The following is a 25,371-nucleotide window of genomic DNA, read 5'->3' as shown; positions in this document are numbered from 1 at the left end:
GAACAGCAGCTGGTCAGAAAGTCCTGTCCCTATGGAAAAGTTTGGTTCTCTTTTTTTTTTTAAAACCAAAAAATCAAAGATTTTCTGCCAAAAACTAGTCTACTCTCTTGATGAACTGCCACAGCACAGCAGGCGAATTCCTAGTTGTGGGGCACCATGGGAGATGTAGTCCAGCTGGGAAACCTGGCCATAGAGGAGGAGGCAGCTGAACTGTAATTTCCATAATGCACCATGGCAGCATTTCTGAATCAAAACATGTCAGTTTTCAAGTGTTTGGTTTCTCAGGAGTTGACACTGTCTGGAGAAAGCAGACACTGACAAAATGCAATGTTTTGTGAGAACACCCAATTTTCTGTTTAAAAACAATTTCACTTGGAAGTTTTCAACCCGCCCTAATACAAACACCTGCTCTCTCCCTCCTTCAGGGTGTCCAAGAAATCTAGAAACCAAAGAAACAAAAATTCTATTCTTGAGATTTTTAGCTACGTATCTTTTCACAATCCAGACACCACACAGTATGGTTTTTTGCAAACTGTTACTCCTGATATCTTTGCTTCCTGCAGAAAAAATTTTTCTAACCGGGAAGCAAAGGGAAGCCACAAGAGCAGCCATACGACCATCCCCAGAAGTATGTTTTGGGAGCGCAGGGCAGCGGGCAGAGAGCTAAATCACAGTGGGGCAGGGGGGTAGGACTGGAGAAGACCCTGTTGGTGGCTCTTACTCGGCGCTGGGCTCAGCTGCTAGTCCCAGTAGGCTGGGGAGGGTGGGACTTCCTCTTCTCCTGTACAGCATCTGGGGCTGTGTCAGACCCACCCCCAGATTTCTCCCCCAGATGCAGGAAGCTCTGCAAACTTGCCCCTCCCCCAGCTTCCTGCACCCATCGCTCCTCAGCTGCCGGGGAAAGGATCCCTGTACAGGGAGCTACTTCCCCCAACCCTCATGCATCTAGACCCCCTTATACCCAGACCTTCCCGCTAAGCCCCCCCCCGCCACACCCAGTACCCCCTTCCAACAAGCCCCCGACACCTGGATCTCGACCTTACTGAGCCCCCAACCAGCTGCACATGGATCTCCACCCGCTGAGTCCTACTCCCCCAGCATCTGGAACTCCTCACTAAGTCCCCCACACCCAGACTCCACTGCCAAGCTCTATCTCTCCCAAACCTAGACACGCCCCCCCCCCCACTGAGCCCCAACTACCTTCACCTGGACCCCCTGCAGAGTCCCATTGCATCCAGAACCCCCCAACAAGCCCCTGTGCACCCAGATCCCCCCACTGAGCTGCCCGCACCCAGATTGCCCCACACAGAACCCTCACAACCCACATCTGGATCCCCCAAACTAAGCCCCTCAGCACTTGGATCCTGCATTGCTGAGCCTGTCTGCACCTGGCACAGAGGGGCAGCACCGTGGATGTTTCTGGGGCAGGCCCGGTTCTTGTGCTGTGCCAGGGTTGGGTGCAGCATCATCACTGAGTCTGTGTCCTGGGGAGGAGCTGCACAGTGACCTCCCACCTCTGTGCAGACAGTGGCCTGTGTGTCCCAATGTCACACTTGACAAATCAAATTTGCAGAATTTTAAAATATTGTGCACAGAATTTTTACTGTTTTGGCACAGAATGCCCTAAGGAGTAGCATGAACGTGAAGGGGATGTATTCGCTCAGATAATCACAGCGTCTTTCCCTATCCAAGCATCTACTCTCAATCCCACAATCACCCCATCCTTATTTTGTTTCCCACTCCACCCTCAAAAAAGTTACCTACAGTCACACCCTGTCCCCCATTCTGCCCCATCTCGTCAGCTCCGGTCACGCTGAAATCATGACTGCAGATCTCTGCAGAGATTACGTCTTTATACATTGCAACCTGTTTTACGGTAACTAACCGAGGTTCAAATCAGCAGCACCACTGGTGCAGAAGTTGCAGCTTCACATGATTCTGCCTGTTAGGACTCAGTAAACGTTCCTACCAAGGTGACACAGAACAAACCCGTGCTGGTTTTGGAGGCATTTACTTCTAAATGGCCAGTGAACACAAAATAGTGGGCTGCCAGTTTTATTTGCAATTCGGTTTTTTAAATGAAGTGAGAAGCAAAGAACAAAAGGGAAGCTGCCAGGACAGAGACTTACATGGTCCATCATTTGCTGAAGGCCCTGGCTGAAGGGGCGCTGACCTACTCCGGGAGTGCGTTCCAACTCTGGGAAAGAAAGATGCCCAATGCTGGGCACCATTCCATACTGCTTCACCATCGAATAGGCTATCTTGGTCACTTTCCTCAGGTCATCCTCTGCTCCTGAGAGACAGGGAGACAGGAACTCAGCATGGGATCACAGAGCTGACAGGTTTAGCAACTGGTGCACCTCCAGCACACAACCCACTCTGCGAGTCAGGAGTTCAGAGCTGCAAGATCTGTGTAGCTGAACAGCCTACCCCAACCACTGACTTTGCTAACTAATCCAGGTGAAACTGTCACGCATTCTACTGACAGCTCCTACAATGCACAATCTTTCCTCACTCCTCTTTCAGAGTTTGAAAACACAGTATTTTCACCTCATTTGTTAAAAGAAGGAGGCTCTAGGCCCCTCATCGCTACAGCATGCTGCAGCCAGAGCCTCTAGGAGTAAGCCTAAGCCAGCAGGCCAGCATGTCAGTTAGGAAAAGATGATCTACACAGTGATGAGGACAAACCCATGATCAAAAAACTCATTCAATATTTTATCCCACTCCACAGTCTGCAGATACATCTGCTGCTCAGATCACTACTAGGAAACTGGTAAGCAAAGACCCAGGGTCAGGTTTTCTAAACACCCTGTAAACTACTTCAGAGACTAGAGAGAGAACACTGAAGTTCTTGGCACATAGCATAATGCTTCAAGGTGGGGATTTCGAGACTGCTCAGCAATAGTCTAGCTCTGCTCCCATCCAGATCAATTTGCCAGAAGCTGGGAATGGGTAACAGGGGATGGATCACCTGATGATTGCCTGTTCTGTTCATTCCCTCTGGGGCACCTGGCATTGGCCACTGTTGGAAGACAGGACATTGGGCTGGATGGACCTTTGGTCTGACCCAGTCTGGCCATTCTTATATAGAAGTTTCACTGTTGGCTTCATCGTGAACAGAGTTAGGCCAATGCTGAACACTTCTGAAAACCACCCCCTCCACTTGGATTTCAACGATTAATGCTATTCTCCCACACGTTATACCTAAAGACAATGACACTGGAGGTGAATCCCCCTTCTCCCCACCCTGACTTCCTCCAGCTGGTGTTACTAGGGCAGGCAGCTGAGGATCTACAGTGCTGTATAGGAGTGTCTCTGCAGAACAGCTCCTTATAAACCAACATGCTATGAAAGCCAGGGAGGCAGACAGCTATCTACTCTTTATGTAAGGGAAGGGCCCTCTTAGCCTGGCACCTCATCTGGGCCAACCCGTGTAAGGTTCTGGCTCCTCACCCGTCGTGACTTTGTTAAAGGTGATGGCTTCAGACACTCTCCCTCCCAACGCCATGCACATCCTCTCAAATAGCTGCTCCTTGGTGAAGAGGTACTGGTCTTTCGGGAGGATCTGAGTAAACCCCAAAGCAGCATTTGTTCGAGGGGCTATGGAAACCTGAAACACACAAAAAGTCTCTGCCAATTTCAGAGAACAGGGGCTACGAAACAGAATCCAAGCAGGGAGAGAAGAGGAAGATATTCAGATTCTATATTTAACTTTGGACTCGTGAGAGGCTCTGGGGTGCACTTGTGTGAGGGAACCCTTGAGATTACAGGCACAGGAGGCCAAAAAGTGACAATGTCCCTTGACAGCGTTCCCACACTGAAAGATCTGCCTTCACGATTGTGCTTCCTGACATTACGGAGGGAGGCAGAGAGGAATGAGACATGGAAGTCACTCTTAGGGTAGGAGTCAACTAGCCAGTGAACCCTCAAGATGCCAAAGTGATTTTAGAAACCATCAACCAAATTCAACTCACTTCACACTTGTGCGCATGTCCTGCTGAAATTAGTGGGATTACCAGAGTTAGTAAGGCAAGCAAAAATTGGCTCTATATTAAACAGGCATCATTTGTAAAATCATTTAATTGTTGGGAGTACAGTAATCATTTAACAAAGCAACACTACACAACAGGGTTTAGTGCTAGTGTAACACAAACGAGCCTCTGATACTGTAGGAGATTTTATTCCAATGTTAGGACTTTTTTGGGGTAGGAGGAAACACATAGGAGAATACAGCCCCACAGGTCTGAAAGGAAGCCCCTTCCTATGGAGTGCCTCCAGAGGCAGGCCAACTCACAAGCCTACCAGTCTCAAAAAGCATCCCTTCAAACCAGGGGCACGCGATGATCCAACCGATAGTTTTCCAACATGCTGGCAAGCCATCTCTGAGAGGGAAAGATTGTGCATGCACACACAGGCCATGCTGTGTGTCTGGGAGGGACATACACATCAAGGAGCAATTGTAGGCTGATTTTAGTTCGTTTAGTTTGCACAGGGAACACTGTGGTCTCTGAGCACATCCAGTTCAGCTTTTAAACATAAAACGATGGCTGAAGATGATTCCCTAGATTAACAGCACAAAGTGCAATGCATCACCGTTATTAATGGAGTCTGATAATGGATTCCCTAATTGGGTACTTGGCCGTGCTACTGTAACCAAGTTCAGAAGAGGTGAGGGATGATGCAGCAGAGTTTAGCACAAGCTGTTGCATTATGATCAGTGTACATTAGACTGGAATCCAAAAGGACCCTCTCCCCACCCCAGAGTTGAGCTGTGTTATTAATTCATAGCAGACAGTTAGGTTACCTTCATCACAGCCTCTGTGTGTTCCAGTAGCCAGCCAACCAGCGCATGGCCTGACTCGTGAAAAGCCACTACCCTCCGCTCCTCCTGTGACATGATCTTACTCTTTTTGGCAGTGCCTGAGGAAGCAGGGGGAGAGCTTCAGTTAGGAAAATGGGTTCTTGGCTTACACCTGTCACCAGGTCAGAGTTTACTCTCTTTTCTGAGCCAGCCAAGTGTGCAGTGTAACAGTTAGCGAGCTCATTACTTTTGCTTGCCCTGCCACCCCATCCAGATGGAAAAAGCAACACTGCTTCAATTCTGTGCTGTTAAAGAGGTGTCCTCTATCACCTTATTAGTTAACCACGGCAGAATTCAGCCTGAAGGCTGTTTCATTGTGCAGTGAACTGAAGTATGAGATGTTTTCAGCGGAGATCTCTTATTCTTTCTTTTCAAAGGGCTGAGTTAAGATACATTTTAATAGATTATTTCCGCCTTCCTAATGACTAAAGCACAGGATTCAGATTTGGGATCAGGTGTACCACAGACTCTCAGAAAAGTGAGTTGGCCAAGGTTACAGTGTCTCAATTTCACATCTACAAGATGAAGATACCCACTGAACTGGCAGGGGTGTTCTGAGGCTTAGTTTGGCTGTAAGACCCTTGAACTCCTTAGATAGGAGACATCGTAGAAATGCAAGATGTTTAGATTATAAACATCTGCAACAGAAGAGGGTCCCCGTCCAAGGATTCAGTCTACTAGGAACACTGAAATAGTGCAAGATCAAGGGTGCACATGAAAGCTTAGTGCAAATCTTGGGAGGTTTTCCATGCTGGTTATTCATGGAACAGTCTAAATCCTCGCAGTCTGAGGCCAAGCTTTTGGAATTAGCAATTAAGATGAACTCTCAGTGTTCTCTCCTCTCCTCAAAAAGGAAAAAAAAAAGGTATTTTAATGTTCATTTTCCATGCCAATGCACTACAAATTGGAAAAAGCCCAATTAATATTTTGAAGAGATGCTAAATAGAAGTCAAACCTATAGCATATGTGCAGAAAATATGCTAACTGTAGAGTACAGTACACATCAAGAACTCCACTACATGTACTGTGCAGGGTGCCAGTATTTTAAAACAGCTGTTTCTGCATGGTGCCGGATCTGTAGGGGGCGAAAGAATGGGCTCAGTGGAGAACCTCAGCAGTGCCCTGATTTTGTATGATACCTTGGAAAAACATTGTTTAAAATATGTTAATAGAAAGCCAGGAGCCTTATTCAACAAAGAAATTGCAAATTACATTCAAATATGTTTTGCACAATCACTGCCCAGGGATCCCAGCAAGAGCTATGCCTCAGAAGACATGATGGGGATGGAACAGCAGCTTCAAATCAGAATGGCCTTAATTTTAATCAGAATAAGGTCAGTCCCTTAATCTTCTTTTAACACAGGTTGGGTTATTAATTACTATTATTATTATTATTTAATTCTAGAAGCATTTCCTTGTCAACCCACCAGGGAGAGAGACTGTATGAAACTCTTTGCAATAGCACAGAATGTTCCTGCATAATTGCTTCTTCCCTTGAATAAAGCCAGCCTCGTCTAGGAGAGTCCCCCGAGGGCTTGTTTTTATGCTGTTTAGGAGCAGAATGTGCCGAAGATGCTGCTCTAATGCAGCACTAGTCAAGGGTGCAAGAAGGCTCCACTATAGGCACAGTCGCTCTCTCTGCTGGCATCCTCCACAGGGAGCCTATTAGACACTGCTCCGTCTTCTCAATACATTCTCCCTCATTCCCAGGAGACAAGACTTCCAGACTGGTCCCATTTCCAGGCTTGAAGTCTTGGCAGTGATCAGCATTTGAGAAGCACCTTTACCCCTTTCTCCCTTGTTACAGCAAAGGGGTTTAAGGCTGACGTGGCTTTCAGCACCTGCCAACAAATCCCTTGATTTAACACCACTCTTCCTAAAGCAAAAACACTTGCAGTAAAAACTGCGGGTATGTCTCCTTCACTTGTAGGGAAGTCCAGCAATGACATTGTTGTGTGTGGACGGTTAAGACAGCAGCAGCACCACCATTAAGTATTTTTGTGCTTGGCAGCAGCATGAAAGCTCCAGACTCCCTTAACCCAAAGAGCTACAGTCCCGCTGGTTAATAAACTCAGTCTGTTCAGTGATTCAAAACACTTAATGACCTCAGACTTGCATCATAGACCTTAGTTATAAAATCAAAATGTGTCAGAATGAGGATGCAACATTTTGGGTGTGACTGGGGAAGGCAAGTGTGACCACCAATGGAAAACTCAACTAAGTCCCTCCTCAAGGAGACTGGCATTTTCTCCAGCTGAGGCAGCAGCTGCACTATAGGGGAAGCTGAAACAAGCATTGGCCTTTGCTGGCTTATGCCTTTGCAGAGCAACTTGGAAGGACCTTCACTGGCCACACTTGGTGCTGCTAAGCAGCCAGGTGTCTGGCTTTGTGCAAGTGTGCACAGAATTACCCAGAATGCTCAGGGGGAATTGCACTTTTAAGGTAGATAAAATTGTAAATAGTCTCCTGCAATTCTTATTTAAGAGGTTTAGAAAGCACAGATTCATGGGCATTTAAGCACTTTATAATAAAACAAGACAAACTCCAAATGAGGAAACAACTGACTCAACACAAGTGTTCTGACCCATGGACCATAACCATCTGGCAGAGCACCTCATGCAGAGCATGCAGCCTCTTCTGTGTGTCCAGTATCACACCTCTTAGAGTGGCACTGTACTATGTAAGTAGCCAAATATTTGCATTGTCATAATCAAGACCCTTTGTGCTCTGCAGCAGAATGGACCAAAATTCTGCAGCATTCTAGTGCAGCAGACTCAAAATTCTGTGGCAGTTTCAGGTGAATTCAAAGAGGCTTTTACAGAATTAAAAAGGAATACTACCATCAGTGCAGTGTAGTGTAGAATTAGTACAGTACAGTCCCTGGCTTATTTTTGATATTAAACATACTCTGCTCACAAATTTTCTGTATTCTGCAGATTGTTACATGAACAGTTCATAATTTGCATTTTTGGAGTTTTTGCTTTGGGGAGGAGAGCCTGAAATGTAATCAGCTCACTGGGGGACAGCTGTGACTTTGGCACTTGGGAAAACATGGCTTGGGATTGTTGGATAAGTGCTCAAATAACATGGAGTTGCTGGCAGGATGTTCTCTTGGATGGCTCCTCAGTTTTAGAGCTCACCTCAGCTTGGTCCATCAGAACCTGGGTTTGTTAACTTTGCAGACACACTGCGCAGCTCCTCTTTTTCAGGGCTGTTGAGGAGGGGGCATCCCTTTAGAACGGTTTTGCTATTTATATTTATGCCATAGGTGCCCAGAGCGCTGGATAGGCACCGAAAGCTACATTTTAGAAATGTAAAGAACTGAAGAACAAACATGTGAATTGTCCTCCTTAGGTTTCAGAGTTACCCTTTTGTGATAGGAGCGGATTGCACCCACTAGTCCAGGTTGTCTATAGACTCGGAAGAGAACTATCAGTTTGGGCTCAGGTTTGGAAAGTTCTCTGCACCATAAGGGCTAAACACATGTTCTAAAAAGAGTGCTTAGACTCTCAAGCACAGTTCTGCAACTGCATGTTTCCCAAAGCCCTACCTGTACTAACGGGAGAGTGTGGTCAGAACCACCTGTCTTGCTAGAACTCTGCCCACTAAAGAACCATATGCCAAAAGACATGACAAGCATCACGGAGGCATTAGAAAGAATGAAAAAAGGTCAAGGCTTCTTACCTGCAATGACTCTCTCTACAGCATACTCAAAGTTGAAAGTATCAATGGATTTATAGCCCTCCCTGGCAGCATGGAGAGCTGCCTCGTTACAGATGTTTGCTATGTCAGCGCCTACAGGTAAGAGTTAACAAATCAAGCTTTTTTGTAATGAGGAACAAAGAGCACAGGACACAAAAGGCAGACACAAACCTGGGGGAGGCGCTATGGAAATGAAATAGACCGGCATCACCAGCTCTCTTGGAAGAGAGCACAAACTTTGTTTCTGTTGCTTATGTTCGATTTAAATAATATGGCACCAGGCTGCCACACAGGACAGAGCTGAACTATCAGTTAGCAGGGCGAAAGCCCACGCTGGCTCTCAGCAATAAAGGAACGGTGCGGGTAGCTGATCTGGCTTGGGCCACTGCGTTGTTCTTATTGCAACTGCACAAACCTCTCCACAGGAGAGAAAACAGCTGTTCTGAGTTTGTGTGCATGAGTGATGGGGGAGGGGAGTTGCTGCAAGAAGTCACAACAGAAGCAGTGTGCTGGGGCCTGTTAGAGGGGAAACCCAGCAAGGACATTCCAGGAACTACATGCAGACCGACGCCATGGAGTCCGTGGTCAGAAGCTGTGTTCCAGTAAACTATCCCTAGAAGTTCCGGGGTGTGGGAATGTGGAGATCGGCTTGATTTAACCCTGCTCTACAAAGTAGTCTCTATTCATTGCTACCCAGCAGTGAAGTATTTTTGTTAAAGTGTTCATTGATCTACAAGTCTTTCCCCATCTTAATGCACTGAGGGCAGCATCTCATTCTCAACAACAACCAGGAAGAGGCAAAAGCAGCAGCTCTTTCCCATGGGACTCTGGGTTATAAGTGATGTGATGGCTCCCCTCCACCTCACCACCAAGGCAGAAAACAGCTGGATGCTCAAAACTTTCAGGGACTGAAAAACATCCACAGACAGTCGCTCTTCCACACACAGATTTGTATCCAAGAGAGTCCGCGCAGTTTCTGGCCATTTCAACAGGAGAGGGAGCAGAGAGGAAATAAAACCACTCAGACCAACAGACATTGTAAAGGAGGGTGTGGCTAAAACAGAGATGAGCAAACTACAGCCTGCAGGACTGTCCTGCCCAGCCCTTGAGCTCCCGGCTGGGGAAGCTACCCCCTCCCCTGCTGTTCCCCCTTCCCCGCAGCCATGCCACCCTGCAGGCAGCACGGCTTGCGCCCACCCACCTCTCAGGCTTTCCAATAAGCCAGTCCTGCTGCTCTGAGCGGCATGGTAAGGGGCTGGGGAGTGTGTGTGTGTGTGGGGGGAAGGTTAGATAAGGGGCCAGAGGTCCTGGGGGCAGGGAGAAGAGAGTGACTGGATGGGGTGGAGGTTTAGCAGTGGTCAGGGGATGGGACATGGGGGGGTTGGATAGGTGTGGGAGCCCAGGGGGGCCTGTCAAGGGGCAGGGGTGTGGATAGGGGGTGGGGCAGTCAGGAGACAGGGAGCAGCGGGAGTTGGATGGGATGGAGGTTTGGGGGTGGTCAGGGAGGGGGAGTAGGGGGGGTTGGATAGGTGTGGGAGCCCTGGGGGGCCTGTCAGAGGGCAGGGGTGTGGATAGGTGGTGGGGCAGTCAGGGGACAGGTAGAAAGGGGTGACTGGATGGGGCAGAGGTTCAGAGGTGGTCAGAGGATGGGGCGTAGGGGGAGCTGGATAGGCATGGGAGCCCTGGGGGACCTGTCAGGGGGCAGGGGTGGGGATAGGGGGTGGGGCAGTCAGGGGACAGGGAGCAGGGGGAGTTGGATAGGGGGTGAGGTCCTGAGGGGAGCGGTTTGGGGTGGGGGATGTGAAGGGACAAGGAGCAGAGGAGGGTTCTGAGGGGGACAGTCAGGGGGGCGGGAAGTGGGAGGGTTCAGATGGGGGTGGGGGCCAGGCTGTTTGGGGAGGCACAGCCTTTCCTACCCGGCCCTCCATACAGTTTTGCAACCCCGATGTGGCCCTCGGGCCAAAAAGTTTGCCCACCCCTGGGCTAAAACAACCAACCCTTGAGTTCCCAAACAAGGAAACCCTTACAGTGCCTCAACCCCCGCCTAAGGAAGAAGCCTAGCTCGTACCACTGAACCCCGGGGTGAGCTCAGCCAGGCGCTGGGAATAGAAGCTGCCAGTTTGGGTCAGCTTCAGACTCTTCAGGTGCTGTTCGAAGATCTCTCTTCTCTCCTGCAATGAAAAGGAAGAGCGTTTGCATGGAGGCGTTAGAGCCCCAGCCCCAAAACCTGGCACCACTTGTCACCTGGAGGTGAGATTAGGGGGAATAAATGTCCCCCCATCACACACAGCAGTAAGCGACATCACTGGGAAGCCGGAGGTAAGAAGCACAAGTGACTAGTACATTACGAAAACGGTGATGAGGGCCAGCCACAGGAGGGCAGAGATGCTCTGCTTTGAGCCCTCAAAGGATTTACCAGTTTTGATTTCCCCAGTGACACAGAGCTCTCAAATTCAGGATAGACATATGGAGGGTTACAATGAGTCACCGGCTCCTCTCTCTAAGGGGAACTCTCCCCCCTCCCAGCTTTCACCCTCACTGATCTCTGAACATTTCTTTAACAGCACAGCGCTTAGAGCAAAGGAATCAGGAGCTCCCAGCCCAAAGCCTGCTCCCTCCCCTGCCACTGGGAAGACATCTCCTACTTACTGTGCGGCACGTGGCCATTTCTTAGATTAAGTTGGGGGGCTAGATGAGAGCTGGCAAGGGGCCAAAGTGTGACTCATTCAGCTGGTCCAGGAGGTCCTGATTAAAACAATGAGCTCCCCCCCTCCTCCTTCGGGGCAGCTGCACAGTTCATATTCCAGTGCCAGATTGCATCAGGCATTTAAGGTATTTTAAATGAAAAGTCTGTGGATGACAGTAAAGCCGCAGATGGAAGGAGGAGACAATCTGCTGGAAGAGTGAGTCTTCCTTGCTGCTTTCAGAGTCTGGACACAGACTCTGCTACAAGTCCCATCCTAGCAAACATGTTGGACTCCCACTGCTAAGCGGATCTGACTGCGCTCATGGTTCAGGAGGATACACATGCCAAGCAGCCTGCAAGGAAGAGAGTGGGTATCCAAACACAAGCAAGACAGAGAGCGAGGTAACTAGTGCTTCATTTATAACGAAAGAGGAGCTGGGTCTCAAGCAATTTATTTTTTTACTTTCATAACTGATGCAGCAAGCCCAGGGGCGCCGGGGCTCTGAACCGCCAGGCTCAGGGGCGCCGGGGCTCTGAACCGCCAGGTCGCAGCACAAATTAAGCACTGCAGGTAACACACAGGAATGAATGGTGAAGATGCATTACTAACCCAATGGTGAAGATGCATTACTGCCCAGACAGGCAGCATTGGCTAGAGAACCAGTTTAGGCAGCTCCTAGTTTCATGGAGAGAGGATACAGATATGCATGAAATTGCTGTCTCCATGACAAAAGGAGAACTCCAAAGCAAAGCTCTCCCTCAAGGCCAGATTGAAGCAAAGGGAGGCGCTAATACCACAGAGCCTCTGTACAGTGGGCTACTGCATTCATATATTGGGTCTTTGGCTTAGGACACAAATGGTAAGATGGGCAACACAGGATTGTCGTTCCCACTACTGCCAACTTTGGACTGTGCCAGCACACATACTGACCAAAAAGTGAAGAATTGTGACACCAGATTCACACACACAGATGGTGCAAGAGGATACATACCTGGAGTGTGGGAAGATCAATAAAAATGTGTCTGTCAAGCCTCCCGGGTCTCATCAGAGCATTATCCAAGATGTCAGCACGGTTGGTGGAAGCCAACACTATGACATGATCTGTGGTTCCCATCCCTGCAGCAAAACAAGAGCAGACATGAAGGTAAAAGGTTTCTGTATCATAATGTACAGTGCAGGGTTCTTGTTGCTGAGGCGCGATGGGACGTGGAGAATTCCATCCACAGCTTTACAACATTCAGCCACAGGACATCTGTGGCATCCTTTGGGGAAGGCGAGATTGAAGACATTTGTTCTTTTCAGTAATGTGTGAAGGGAGGCCGAGAGAGGTGTGTGTGTGATTAGAAGTGGGTTATGGATTTTGGTCTTTCCTTGCACCCCTTGCTAAACAAAGGCATCCCAGGTGCGCTATACAGATACAAAGAATCCAAGCCCGAGGAGCTTACAACCTGAACAAACAACATACAGACGAGGGACAGAATGCAACCAAAAAAGTGACTGAGCAGCGATGTTCAGCACACAGCTCCCGGGTGGCATGATTTGCACTGGGTTTGCTTTTCATGCTGATAAGGATAAAAGGGAGTTATAGGGTCACCTTAATCCACTTGTCTTACAACAGCAGACATCAAGAGCCCTCAGAGCTGTAAGGCATGCAGCAAGCTTCCAGGGGAAGGGATGAGTGAGCATTCCACAATTCCAACAGAGAAGCTGCCAAATGGGTCAATATCCTATAGCTCAGTAGAGAGTTTAAGGTTACAGGTAAGTCTGACAAATGGCCCTATAGAAAAAAGCAACTCGTTCTACAGTGAACTTAGTTCTTCCTCCCCAAAGGATGCCTTCTAAATAGGCTCCTGAAAAGGATGAAGCATGATCACTCTTTGGTCATGTTTTACACTGCACTTTAGAGTGTGATAAATAAGCAGAGAGACTGGCCGTCACCTGGCGGCTAACAAGCTTTATTCACAGGGCAGGATTAGAATGTACAATGCATCATCTGCTCTGCAGCTGGGAAGACACAGTTTTAAAATAGGTCAAACCATTAGAACAAACAAAAACCAAAACCACTGACTGCACCCTCCTTGCATCAGCCTCTGCCACACTCGCTTTCAGTCTGGGTTCCAGTGGGTGGGAAATACACAGCTCCAGGAAATCTATATCAGCAGACTTAAATCTATACTACTCCTCCCAACTGCTGTCACCTGGCTATTAACATGCTTTGGCCTCAGCATGCAAGCATCAGTCACAGTGAACAGTCTATAAAAGTAACACCTAAGAGTCCGTGACAGTGAATTAAAGCTAGTGCTGGGAACCCAACTTGAAAAACCTTCTCTGCAGCACGTGTGAGACAAACCATTTCAAGGAAATGGTGAAGAGGATTTGGTTGATTTAACAAGTCCCCTGCTTCCTCCACCACTCCTGTAACAGAGTATCTCAGCCGTACACATATAGCTTCACTGAAATACAGCCACTATGCAGGGAGGGGCAGCAGCTGTCAGGCCAACAACTGGCTCACAACACAAGAGCTGGGAAGAGGGAGATTTTGGCCAAGGACTCAGGGCAAATAACTGCTTCTGAAAAGTGTTATTGGCTCTAACGTTCATGTAATGCAAAAAGAATCTTGGCCTTAAAGGTCTCATCTATTCAGACACTGCAGAAGAGTTGTAGGGATTGTGCTTCCTTGTCTGCTGTTTAGTTGTTTGTGCTCAGAAAATGCACTATTCAAACTGCTTATCTGTTCTGAGAAAAAGAGTTAAATTTACTAATATTGCCAGGCAAATTGAACAATTTGTAAATACAACACCAGGCATCTTTGATCAGTGCCCTAGTCTTCCCTTGCTGCATAACCAGAACTTGCAGAACACTGTCACAGATCTGATGGAAAGCAAGGTCGTCTGTATGCATGAGGATCATCACAATCATACTCTGAATTACACAGTGAAATTAACAAGACGCAAACTTACATTCATCCAGTTTAGCTGGGCTTAATTGCTCCTTCAAAGGATCGGCCTCACCCCCCTCCAGCTTTTTGGGGGATTCCCTAGGGCTCTGTCTTTGGTCCCCTTCTCTTTTTTCCTCTATACCTTATCTCTGGGTAATACACACAAATATAAACTATTCTATGACTCACAGATTTACCTCTACTCCAAACTATCTCTTCTGTCCAAACTAATCTTGGCTTGTCTCTGACACCTACTCATCAACATCTAGCATCAGCTCAAGATCAACATAGCTAAAACAGAGCTCCTAATCCACCTTGCCCTCACCCTTGTCTATCACTATGGACAATACCACCATCCTGCCTGTCACTTGGGAGCATAACCTGGACATCCAGCTCAGATTCCTTAGGTCCTCACATCCAAACTATGTCTAAATCTTGCAGATTCTCTCTGCATATGATCTCTGAGATACAGCCTGTCCTACAGAAACAAATCATCAGAAATGTAGCGGCCAAAGGGACCTTAAGAGGTCATCTAATCCAACTTCCTGTGCTGAGGAAGGACCAAGTAAACCCAGATCATCCCTGACTGGTGTTTGTGCTCTTTAAAACTTCCAATGGGGATTCCACAACCTCCCTCGGAAGCCTATTCCAGAGCTTAACTACTCGAAGAGCTAGAAAGTTTTTCCTAATATCTAACCTAAATCTCCTTTGCTGCAGATTAAACCCATTACTTCTTGTCCTATCTTCACTAGAAAACAACTGATCATTGTCCTAACATATTTGAAGACTTATTTAGGTCCCTTCCTCAGTCTTCTTTTCTCAAAATTAAACACCCCCACGGGGTCGGTTTTTTTTTGTTGTTGTTGTTTTTTTTAATTATTCACTTTTCCTCTTAGGTCAGGTTTTCTAAAACTTTGTATCATTTCTGTCGCTCTCTTTTAGATTCTCTCCATTTTAACCACATCTTTCCTAAAGTGTGACGTCCAGAATTAGACACAGGCCTCACCAGTGCCAAGTAGGGCAGGACAATTACTTCCTGTGTCTTACATATGACACTTCCTTCAATACACCCCAGAATTATATTAGCTTTTTTTAAAACTGCATTGCACTGTTGACGAATATTCAATTTGTGAACCACTAAAATCTCGGTTCTTTTAAGTGGTACTAACACCTAGGTAGTTATTCCCCTTTTTGTAGTTATGCTTTTGATTTTTTCTTCCAAAGAGTACTACTTTGCACTTATAATTATTAACAAGCCGTACTATTTATAGCCATACAGGTAAAACTCTGTTACTGCAACATCCTTCTCTCTGGTCTTTACAAATGCAATCTTATCCCACTTGTATCCATTCATAACGCTGCTGCCAAATTCAGTCTCCTCGCCTAAGGTAAGGTAATAATTGGAGATATACCAATCTCCTAGAACTGGAAGGGACCTTGAAAGGTCATCGAGTCCAGCCCCCTGCCTTCACTAGCAGGACCAATTTTTGCCCCAGATCCCTAAGTGGCCCCCTCAAGGATTGAACTCACAACCCTGGGTTTAGCAGGCCAATGCTCAAACCACTGAGCAATCCCTCTCCTCGCCTGTCACTTTGACTATGTCACCCCGACCCCCAAGCTTCCCGTTCTCTTTCCATTAAACGTAAGCTGCTGGTCTTCACTTTCTACACCTTCATGGCCCACCCCACCTGACCAGGCATCTCTCATTCACTATTATGATGTCGACTCAAGCAACCAATTCCATATTATTCTCCATCCCCCACTTCATACATTTTCAAACACCTTTGTGTTTTCTCTGATGCTGTCCCTCATGCTTGGGAGGAGCTCCCTGTAAACATCTGCAAAACTAATTCATCCTCTTTCAAACTCTCCTTTTCCATGATGCCTCCAAAAAATGTGGCACTGGTTAGGATGCTGGTGTGCTGAGACCATGGCATATCATGCTGACCTACTGTCTCACTATTTCCTTGTACTCCCCCATCACTCTGTCTCCATCTGCTGTTTCTTGTCTTATACTCAGATTGTAAAACTCCTTGGGAGACAGGGACACTTTTTGTTCTTGGTCTGCACAGTGTCTAGTATACTGAGGTCCTGGTCCATGACTAGGACTCCTGGGCACTACAGTAATACAAATAAATAAATATTTCTTTTCAGAAGGCAGCCAGTGGCAACAGAGTGAAGAGAATCCATCAGTGCATTAGTAAAGACTTCTTGTAAAGCATGTATTTAATAAGGAGATTATTTTACCTTTCATCTTCCGACACCTGTAAAAGGGGGCTGGGCCCTAATTTTGGAATTGGCAGCTCACCAGGGTCTCCAGCACTACACCTGATTTCTATAAACTGGAGGAAACGGCAGACATTTTCATCTTTAGAAAGGGCGGGGGGGGGGGACAGGGATGGGGGGACTACACTTCCCAGAATGTGGAAATTCATTTTGGTCCAATGGCCCTCTACTTGAATCATGATGCAGCAGCTCATGCTGGGACGTAGTGTCCTTCCAGGCCACCCTGCTGCATTAAAAGGAGGATGGCCATGGACAGTAGCTGGGTTGGGGCCCACCAAGAAACCTGTTGGCATTACCACCTCAGCTGTATAATGCACAAGCCCAAGTAAGGTTACATCTTTGGTTAAGTTTTCCAAAGCTGAGGTATGCACAAAGCATTGGGGACGGCGAGCATGGATTCGGACTGCCTTTGGAACCCTGGCCCATGGGGCCTTCAGCGCACTGTGCACCAGCTTCAAGGACGTTCCTGTGCACAAGGCACTCAGCTGTCTGACTACTCAGGGCAAACTCACAGCTCACTCCCCCCTCCTGCAGGGTGGTCACAGAACCCATGCTGAAACAGTGGCACCCTGTAGCCCACTGCACTGTAGGACGGTCCATGTCCCTCCTTACCCCATACTGCGCTCTAGCTTCAATTCCTCTCCCCTCAGGAGAGAGGGTATAAATCCATAACACTGACAATCTTGTGTGAGACGCAGGGGATCACAGGTACATTCTGATGAGCAGGCAGCTAGTGCAACTTCTCTCGCCAAGAAGCTAAGGCTTACATCAAAGCATCCTCCTATGGGGCAGCCTCACTATGGACCAGGAACTTTGTGGGGCACAAATTGCAGAAGCTGCTCTGCTCTCAGCTCAGCAGTGAGTCAAATTCCAATCTCCTTCCTTCCTGACTGCACCCCAGGAAGTAGCCTGCAGTTCAGATCCCAGAAAGGCCTGCAGGAGAAATGTTCCTCACACCTCACTGCTGCACTGAATTTCTTGCATGGAGACAATTTGGGGAGGCAGCCAATTTCACGACTCAACGGGGGAAAAGAGGGATCTCTCCCACCAAATGTATTCAAGAATCTGAACCATTCCCTGCTGGGCAGAGCCCTGACACATCTATTCTTTGTCCTGCTCTACAGTAATAAGACAACTACAGAAGTAATGCAAGTTGGGTTACTGCGGTAGGGGCTGACAGACTTCAGTCTTTGTAAATGCCCAAAGCAGGGCTGACACCAGGTGGGGTCCAGGCAGAAAGACATTCAGAGGCTGGGCAGGGCTTGCTTGCAAACTACAAGGCTGTCTCCCCTGATTCGGAAGTGGATTTCCTAGCGAAGCCAGGAAGGTGGAGATTAAAGTTAGAGGACAGCAGAGGAAATTTACTAAATTGTTTATGCCCCTCTGGGACAACTAAATTTTAAATCTCATCAGGCTTTAAAATTACCTGACTTGGACAGGTTGTATCAAGTATTAAACAATATTTAATGGCTGGCAAACCCCAAATGTTACCCTCGAAACATAGTTCTGCCCTTGATACAGACTAGCTTTACTTTACTTCTTCAGGGCTGTAAATTATCTCCATCCTGTCACCAGTGGGAAGACATATTTCTGGGCTGAAACAATTACATTGTGCATTAAGAGTGACTATGGGCTTCCTGGCCTCCTCCAGCCCCGTCTTTGATGCACATGTTGCCTTGGTTTTATTAGCAGGCTGCAAGATGATGCCAAAGTTATCTCCAGTGCACATACTGCCTCAGGATACCACAGCAAGCTCCCATCTGTCTCACAGCCTTTAAAGTTATCACTAAACCTGAGGATTTTAATTTTAGTCTTACAGCTGTTAGTAGCCTGAGATTATATCCTCTTTCCAATTCTATATTAAACTCTCACGAGGGCTGGCCCAATGATCCAGTGACCGTGCAGAAATCAAGTCCGAAGTCTGTCTCCTAGAAGTCTCTGATTACTCTCTAGCAACTACAGACTCTGAAGAGAGTCATGTCCAGTCTTCCAAAGACAAAGGAATGGTTGCTACGACGTGGGGCCTTTCAGCATACTGAGGAAAAATGGAGTGTGGTGAGGGGGCGTGAGGTGAAAACTGAAGTCCCAGAGGACTCTTCACAGTTTCTTGTGGGGATGGCTGGGCAGGCTGGGGCGAGAAAGAGGGAAAACAGGAACAAAGTGTAAAGCACTTAGCTCTGAGAAGCTCTCTGCTGAAGAGACGCAGCAGCTTTTGCTCGCCCTACGACACACGCTCAATATAGCCACTGATGGAGGAGGAGGAGGAGGAAGTAGAACATAACAGAAAAATAACTCTTCTGGATATATCTACACTGCAATTAAACTCACCGCCCCAACCCCTGGCTGGCCTGTGCAACTGGGGCTCGGGCTAAGGCATAGGCAGCGACTCCATGGGCGCTCCGGGGCTGGAGCACCCACGGGGAAAAATTAGTGGATGCTCTGCACCCACCAGCAGCCAAGCTCCCCATACCTCCCACCCCATCTCCTCCTCCTCCTCTCCTGAGCACACCGTGTCTCTGCTCCTCCACCTACCTTCCAGTGCTTCCCACCCAGCCACCGCCAAACAGCTGCTTGGGGAAGGGGTGGAATGGGGGTGGGGCAAGGGCAGTGCGGGGCAGGGGGGAGAAGGGGGTCGAGCATCCACCGGGAACAGGGGAAGTTGGTGCCTATGGGCTAAGGGGCTTTTTAAATTGCAGTGTAGGCGTTTGGACTTTGGCTGCACTCTGGGACTGCTGATCTTGCAGGGTGTTAGAGCCCAGGCTCCAGCCTGAGTGTCTACAACACAATTAAACCACCTGCAGCCCGAGTTAGCTGGCATGGGCCAGCCATGGGTTTTTACTTGCCGTGTAGACATTCCCTCTGAATGATACACCTGCTATTTCAGAACAAGGCCAAGTGAGGCCACGTGGACTCTTTTTCACAGTTCTCAGGTGTCAAACTTTCAGTGCCAAGGTCCCACTCCCTACAGGTGTTCGAGAGCCATAGATTTCACCTGTCATCTGGAGTAGGATCTATAGGTGATACACTCTGAGTTGGAGGCTTAGAGGGTGGCCACCTTGGACAGGGAGCATTGTGTGAGCTGCAGCCTGACGTACTAGGAGACACTGGCATGGGAAGGGGGAAAATGGAGTTCAAGTCAATGGGCAAAAAGAGAAAATCCTTAAACATGAGGAGAACGGTAAAGCAACATGATCGGTAGGGGTGGAAATGCATGTTTAAGAAGCTGAATCCTTATGGAGGCAGAAAAGGCCTCATCCCTGGCTGGGTGAGAGGAATACTAACCATCCATTTCTACCAGCAGCTGGTTTAAGGTCTGCTCCTCCTCAGTATTGGAAAAGCCGGACATGTTGGTCGAGCGTTTCTTACCCACAGCATCGATTTCATCAATATACACAATACATGGGGCACGAGCCCTGGCTTCTTTGAAAAGGCTCCGTACACGAGCAGCTCCAAGACCTGGAGAAGGGCAAAGAGTAAGATGAAGAGAGACTTGCAGGAATCAATCCGTACTTGTTATATATTTTAATTATCTCTACTACAGCTGTACCCCTAACCGAGATAGTGCCCAGGCCCCGTACACACACAGGAAGTGACAGTCCCTGCCCTGAGGAGCTTACAATCTAAACAGGCACGACAGACAAAGGCTAGGGGGAAAGAGGGACAGAGAAACACTTGGCCTAGGTCCCCTCGTGGGTTAGGGACTAGAACCCAGGTATCCTGAGTCCCTATCCACTGGATCACATGGCCTCTCCAGATGAACTCAATATGTCAGCTTGTCTGCACAGCTGCTCTAGGAAAAGCTCCGCACCCAACTGCAAACAGGCACACCTGCTCCTTTCACAGGGTAGGCGTTTAAATGCTTAGCTATGTTAGCTGTGCTGTGCTTTAAGGACTGGGGGTAGCTATATGCTGTTCCAGCATTCCCCGTTGGCAAGAGCGTTATACTCATGCACTGGAAATCCACTGATACGTACAAAGAGGGCAGCCTCAACGGGAGCGATTTAGCTTTTTGAAAGACAAGACAAGACATGAGAGCATACGTAAGGGCAGGGAAGCCAGTGAACGGATGGTTATAGAGTAAAGGCTCTACCCCAAAGAGCCGTGTGTGGGTGTTATCAGAAAGAAAGATGCATGGGAGTTCCCACACCATATCCTAGGTAGTAAGGAATGTTCCAGAAGAGTCTGAGGAAACCAGACTCTTTCTGATGAAGGTTTTGTGTAGACAACAGGACGAAGAACTCTCTTCTAAACAGATGAGCAAGTGAGAGGGAAGGATTTTACGTTCCCATAGCTGCACTAATGGCACTGTCTACTGATGACAAAGTGTTTTATACCCTCTACAGAAACAAACACTCAGTCCTGCTCAAACACTCCCCATGCAAAGACAACTATGAGTTCAGTTCCTTGTCATAGACATGGATAACACTTACTCTAAATGGCAGCAACCTTGTGTGCTCCCACCACAGCTTGATTTACATCTTCTCTTTTTTTCCTAGCAGAAGGTCAGAGGACTTACCTCCTATTACCTCCACAAACTCAGAGCCGGCCATCGCCAGGAACGGCACTTGTGCTTCTGTAGCCACTGCCTTTGCCAGCAAGGTCTTTCCACAGCCTGGTGGTCCAAGTAACAAGGCACCTTTGGGCACTTTGGCCCCAAGCTGGAGGTAGCGCTCTGGGCTCTAGAATTACAACACAATTCCATCAGGCATCTGGGCTCATGAGCAGTGTTTCTGGAAGAAAAGACTTGTGCAGAGGTTCACTGGATGCTTTTCCCAACATATGTCACAGCAGCAACAGCTGCTAGCTCGGGACTCATGTGAACAGCAGTCTGTCCTTTCTCCCTCAGGAAACAGACAATATAGAATCTGGCTTTTGCCATCACTGACCAAAGCCTTGGAAGACAATCAGCTCGTTAAAACGGAGGCTGCTCAATGTCCCCGCAGGACGAAGAAGGAGCCCAGGCTGCCAAACTATTCCAGGGCACCACTGGCAAACACACCAAAACTTTTATTTTATTTCTCTCTTTTGGGGTGGAGGAAAGGCAAAAGAGGGGATTACAGAACACTTGAAGCACTGCCGGCACCAGGCATCTTATTCACAAAGGACAGGCACCACAAGCTAATCAGCTATCGAGTCAAACACTCTCCTTCAGCAGAGAGAATCTCTACCACCTCCTCTTGTCCTGCTTTATGCAGATAAAAAACCCAGTAACTGCTGGAATCACATTGCATTCACATGGGCTGTCCGGCAGATTTGCTCCCTCCACTTCCACCTCTTTATCAAGCATATTTGAGCTTCTTACCTTCAGATAATCCACAAATTCCTTGACCTCCATTTTCGCCTCATGCATTCCTGCTACATCCTTGAAGCTGATCCCTTTCCCAGACTTCCCATTCACAATGGTAAAGCGAGCCATTTTCAGCTGGTTCTGTGGAGGACAGCACACACACTGAATTCTGAGGGCACAGTCCTGACGAGGGAGATGGTGGGCACACTGGAGAGGCTGTGCAAGATCAGGCAGTGGAATACACATTTTTTTTTTTAATGGGAGGAGGCATAATATATGAGTGGGTTATGTGTGATCTTCCCATATGAAGTGCATTACAATGCCCACCGGCTCTCTCTTGTTGTAGCAGAACAGAATGATTCTAGGCCCCAAGTTCAGTAATGTACTTTCATGAAAAGGTTTCCCCTTGTGGATGTTGGAGTTTGGTACTGTGACTCAACCATTTCATTAACCAATGTTTTATTGGCACGAGGCATAGAGGAAACCTGCAGCAATTCCCCCCATACATCAACTGAGGGCACTTAATTCAAAAACTTGTGCAGATTGCCCAAGTCTGTAGAGTTTGTCAAGAACCCCTGCTCTCTAATTCTTATTGACCCTAGTCTTTAGTATACTTGGGCTGGTTACTATTGGTACAGTTTGAAGAAATAATGTGAATTAATGGGTATTTATCATCAACACTGTTCTAAATACACAAACATACACAGCCAACTGTCACTGGGAGCTGCTGCCACAGTTGTTGTTCCAAGACAGTCCAGGAATGGAACTATAGGCTCTCAAGTAGAACAGGCCCCACATTTGAGCCTCCTGGTGCGTGTTAAGTCACAGTGACAGTCAAAACAACAATTTAGTTAAACACCCTCCTTGTAACTGCTTATTATGTGCTGCTGAAAACAGCCACTAAGACTTTATTTATTTATTTTTAAGAGGAAAAAAAGGTTTAAAGCAGTTCAGGCCCTCAGAGCTGCCAGCTTCTTCAGAGAGTTAAACATGGAGGGGCTAATTGTGCTCACTCCACAAAGACAGGAATCTAGCCCTTAAAGCCCCCCTACAATCAAAGCTTTCTAAACCACTTCTTTCCATCCAAGCAGTTACATGTCACTCCATAAAAAAAGTCACTCATAGCAAGATGAAGAGAGCACAGGAAGGGGCTGCTGGGCACCACCTTAACGGGGGATTTAGGTGTCCACTCCTTCCATCCAGAAGCCCCCTGAGTTACTGCTCCTGCACCCAGAGCAGACTTATGCAAGTTGTATCAGCTGATTGAGAGGGAGGGATCTGATTGATGTTGCAAGTGGGGTATGGGTGGGGAGACGCCAGCCCATAATGAAATCCAGAATTTGAGCATATTTTAAAAATATCAAGAAGTTATTTTGCAAAACCCAGAGATTCCTACTCCCGGCTGTATGGGAGGCTTGTTAGCAGGACAAAACGAAACACACTATTTGCAGCTGCAACTTATTAGTGAGGTTTGAAAATAGCATCGCAAACTGCACTGGAAATTCACTGAGCTCAGCCCTTCTTGCAGTCAGGGAAAGAGGGCCTCAAGTGAAACCAGTTACTGCACAATCTAGTCAGCTGATCAGGAAAAGATACAAGATATGACAGCACTGCACAGCCTCTAGCATCAGCTAATTCTTGTCCTCTGTTGACTTTATCAGGGAAAGAGCAGGAAATCGCGCCAGTACAAAGTGAGACTAACCAAGAGCTTTAGAACAACTATTATACAGGACCCAAACTACTTACAAAGGCGCTGAATCCTCCTTCCCTTCCTGCCATCCCAGCAAGGCGGAAGATGTACCACAATATGGCTACACCAACAGCTGCCATTCCAAGGGCATAAAGGGCACTGAAAAGAAAACAGTTAGTTAAGTATAAATTTAAGCATCTAGCCATGAGACAGTTATTAAGTTAGTAAACATTTCCCAACTGTTATCTGTTTTCAGAATTTTAAAGATCCTGGCAGTTAGGCTAGAAGTGCAGCTATGGGCAGAGAAGTGACTGAGAATGTGGTACATTTTGAAAAATATAAATTTTGTATAGAACACCCCCAACAAAAAAGATAAACAGATAAGACCCAGAGTGGCACTGGCTTACCATCTCTTTCAGAGTCATATCTGCTCATAACAAATGGGCTAGATCTTCACAGATTGGCTATGCTGGATCAGTTCACAATCTGATGGAGAACAGGCAAAGGTGGCAGCCAAGGGCTAATTTGGCTCCCAGTGTAAATCAGAGTCATTTCAGGGCTGCTCTAATCTATGCTGGCTGGCAATGGCCCCCCAGGGGACATTACAGAGCCAGGGATTGCTGGAATGCAAGGCACTCTGGTCATCTCTCTTACATGCTCACTATGTCAAAAGCAGGTAGCACAGCACCCAGCATTGCCAGGGGAATTCCCAGATGCCCCCTTAGGACAGATGCCTGGACTCTTTGTGCTGCTGGTCCAAATGTGGGGCCCAAGCACTACGGCTCCAATGCGGCTCCAGGCACATAAGCCAAAGTTTATTCTGTCTCCCGCATCAGCAACAACATTCTCCATTAAGTTCCAACTACAGAATCTTTTTGGCAGTAAGAGGAAGGATGGTCCAGTAGTTTGGGACTTATGAGACCCCAGTTCAAGTCACTGCTCTGCTAGAGACTTCCTGTGTGACCCTGGCCAAGTCACTTAGCCTCTATGTACCTCAGTTCCCCCAACTGTAACATGGGAGTAGTAGCCCTGCGCTACCTCTTAAGAGGATGAATACATTAATGATTGTATGGCAGTCAGGTAGTATGGGAATGGGGGGGGAAATCACAGAAGTACCGTACACAGAGAAATAAGAGGCAGAAAGAATGCAGCTGGGTTTGTAGACCTTAATCTGCAGCACTGGCAGTTAAAAAGTCATATTTGACTTGTCAACTGAGCAAACAAGGGACTTGATCCTGCAAGGTACCAAATGCTCTGTTCTCTGAAAGAAGAAAATTTGAGTCGCCAGCACTCAGCACTTTACCAGATCAGGCTCTGGATCTTGAAGCCACTGAGAATATGGAACCCCACAATATCACCTTTAGAAAGTCTATTTTCAGAGCAGAACCACAGCAGAACCACAGCAGAACAGTTCTGAAAGGTAAAGAACAGCTAGAAACACAGACTCCCTGGGGCTGGTATACAAAAATTGTAAATTTACAAATTTGAGGTAGAGATCTCAGGCCTTATGATAAAAAACTAAAAACAAATTGCTGAATCTTGAAACATTTATTCAAGTAAATTGCCAGCTGTAGGACCTGGCCGCACAACACAAGACCATACCCAGGTTTCTCTTTTATATGAAGCATTTTCTAATACATTCATGAAATGCATGTTTTGCATCCATGGTGGAAGTTCCACACCATAGCCAACCATGATTGTTAAGGGAAAGATATATCTGGTCCGCTGCACTTCACAAACCACAGAAAACAAAACCCTTGCACATCCAGTTAATGTTGCCACCATGATACTCTGTTGCAAGTATGTGGATAGGGAATGCTGAAAGACAGCTATGGTTCCTCTGAACCAGCAAGGTAGCTTGACACATCATGCCTGCTTTTTGGAGAGGGGACCTCTGGAGCTGGCAGATACAGGATTGCA

At 47.4% G+C, this 25,371-nt stretch overlaps 1 protein-coding gene across 1 annotated transcript in view; it reads right to left on the bottom strand.

Moving 5' to 3' along the window:
* The window catches only part of SPG7 (SPG7 matrix AAA peptidase subunit, paraplegin), a 44,922-nt gene that overhangs the window by 4,975 nt on the left and 14,576 nt on the right, over positions 1-25,371 (bottom strand). Inside the window, 10 exon segments of the mRNA XM_030582287.1 lie at positions 2,130-2,293; positions 3,454-3,610; positions 4,805-4,920; positions 8,546-8,656; positions 10,632-10,734; positions 12,242-12,366; positions 19,757-19,930; positions 20,991-21,153; positions 21,777-21,902; positions 23,508-23,610. Of these exon segments, the coding sequence (XP_030438147.1) occupies positions 2,130-2,293; positions 3,454-3,610; positions 4,805-4,920; positions 8,546-8,656; positions 10,632-10,734; positions 12,242-12,366; positions 19,757-19,930; positions 20,991-21,153; positions 21,777-21,902; positions 23,508-23,610 (1,342 nt within the window).

This window comes from Gopherus evgoodei, chromosome 12 (assembly GCF_007399415.2).
Source record: "Gopherus evgoodei ecotype Sinaloan lineage chromosome 12, rGopEvg1_v1.p, whole genome shotgun sequence".
Taxonomy (NCBI): Eukaryota; Metazoa; Chordata; order Testudines; family Testudinidae; genus Gopherus; species Gopherus evgoodei.
Note: the sequence above shows the minus strand (reverse complement) of the source record. Positions and strands in the feature narration are given on the sequence as shown.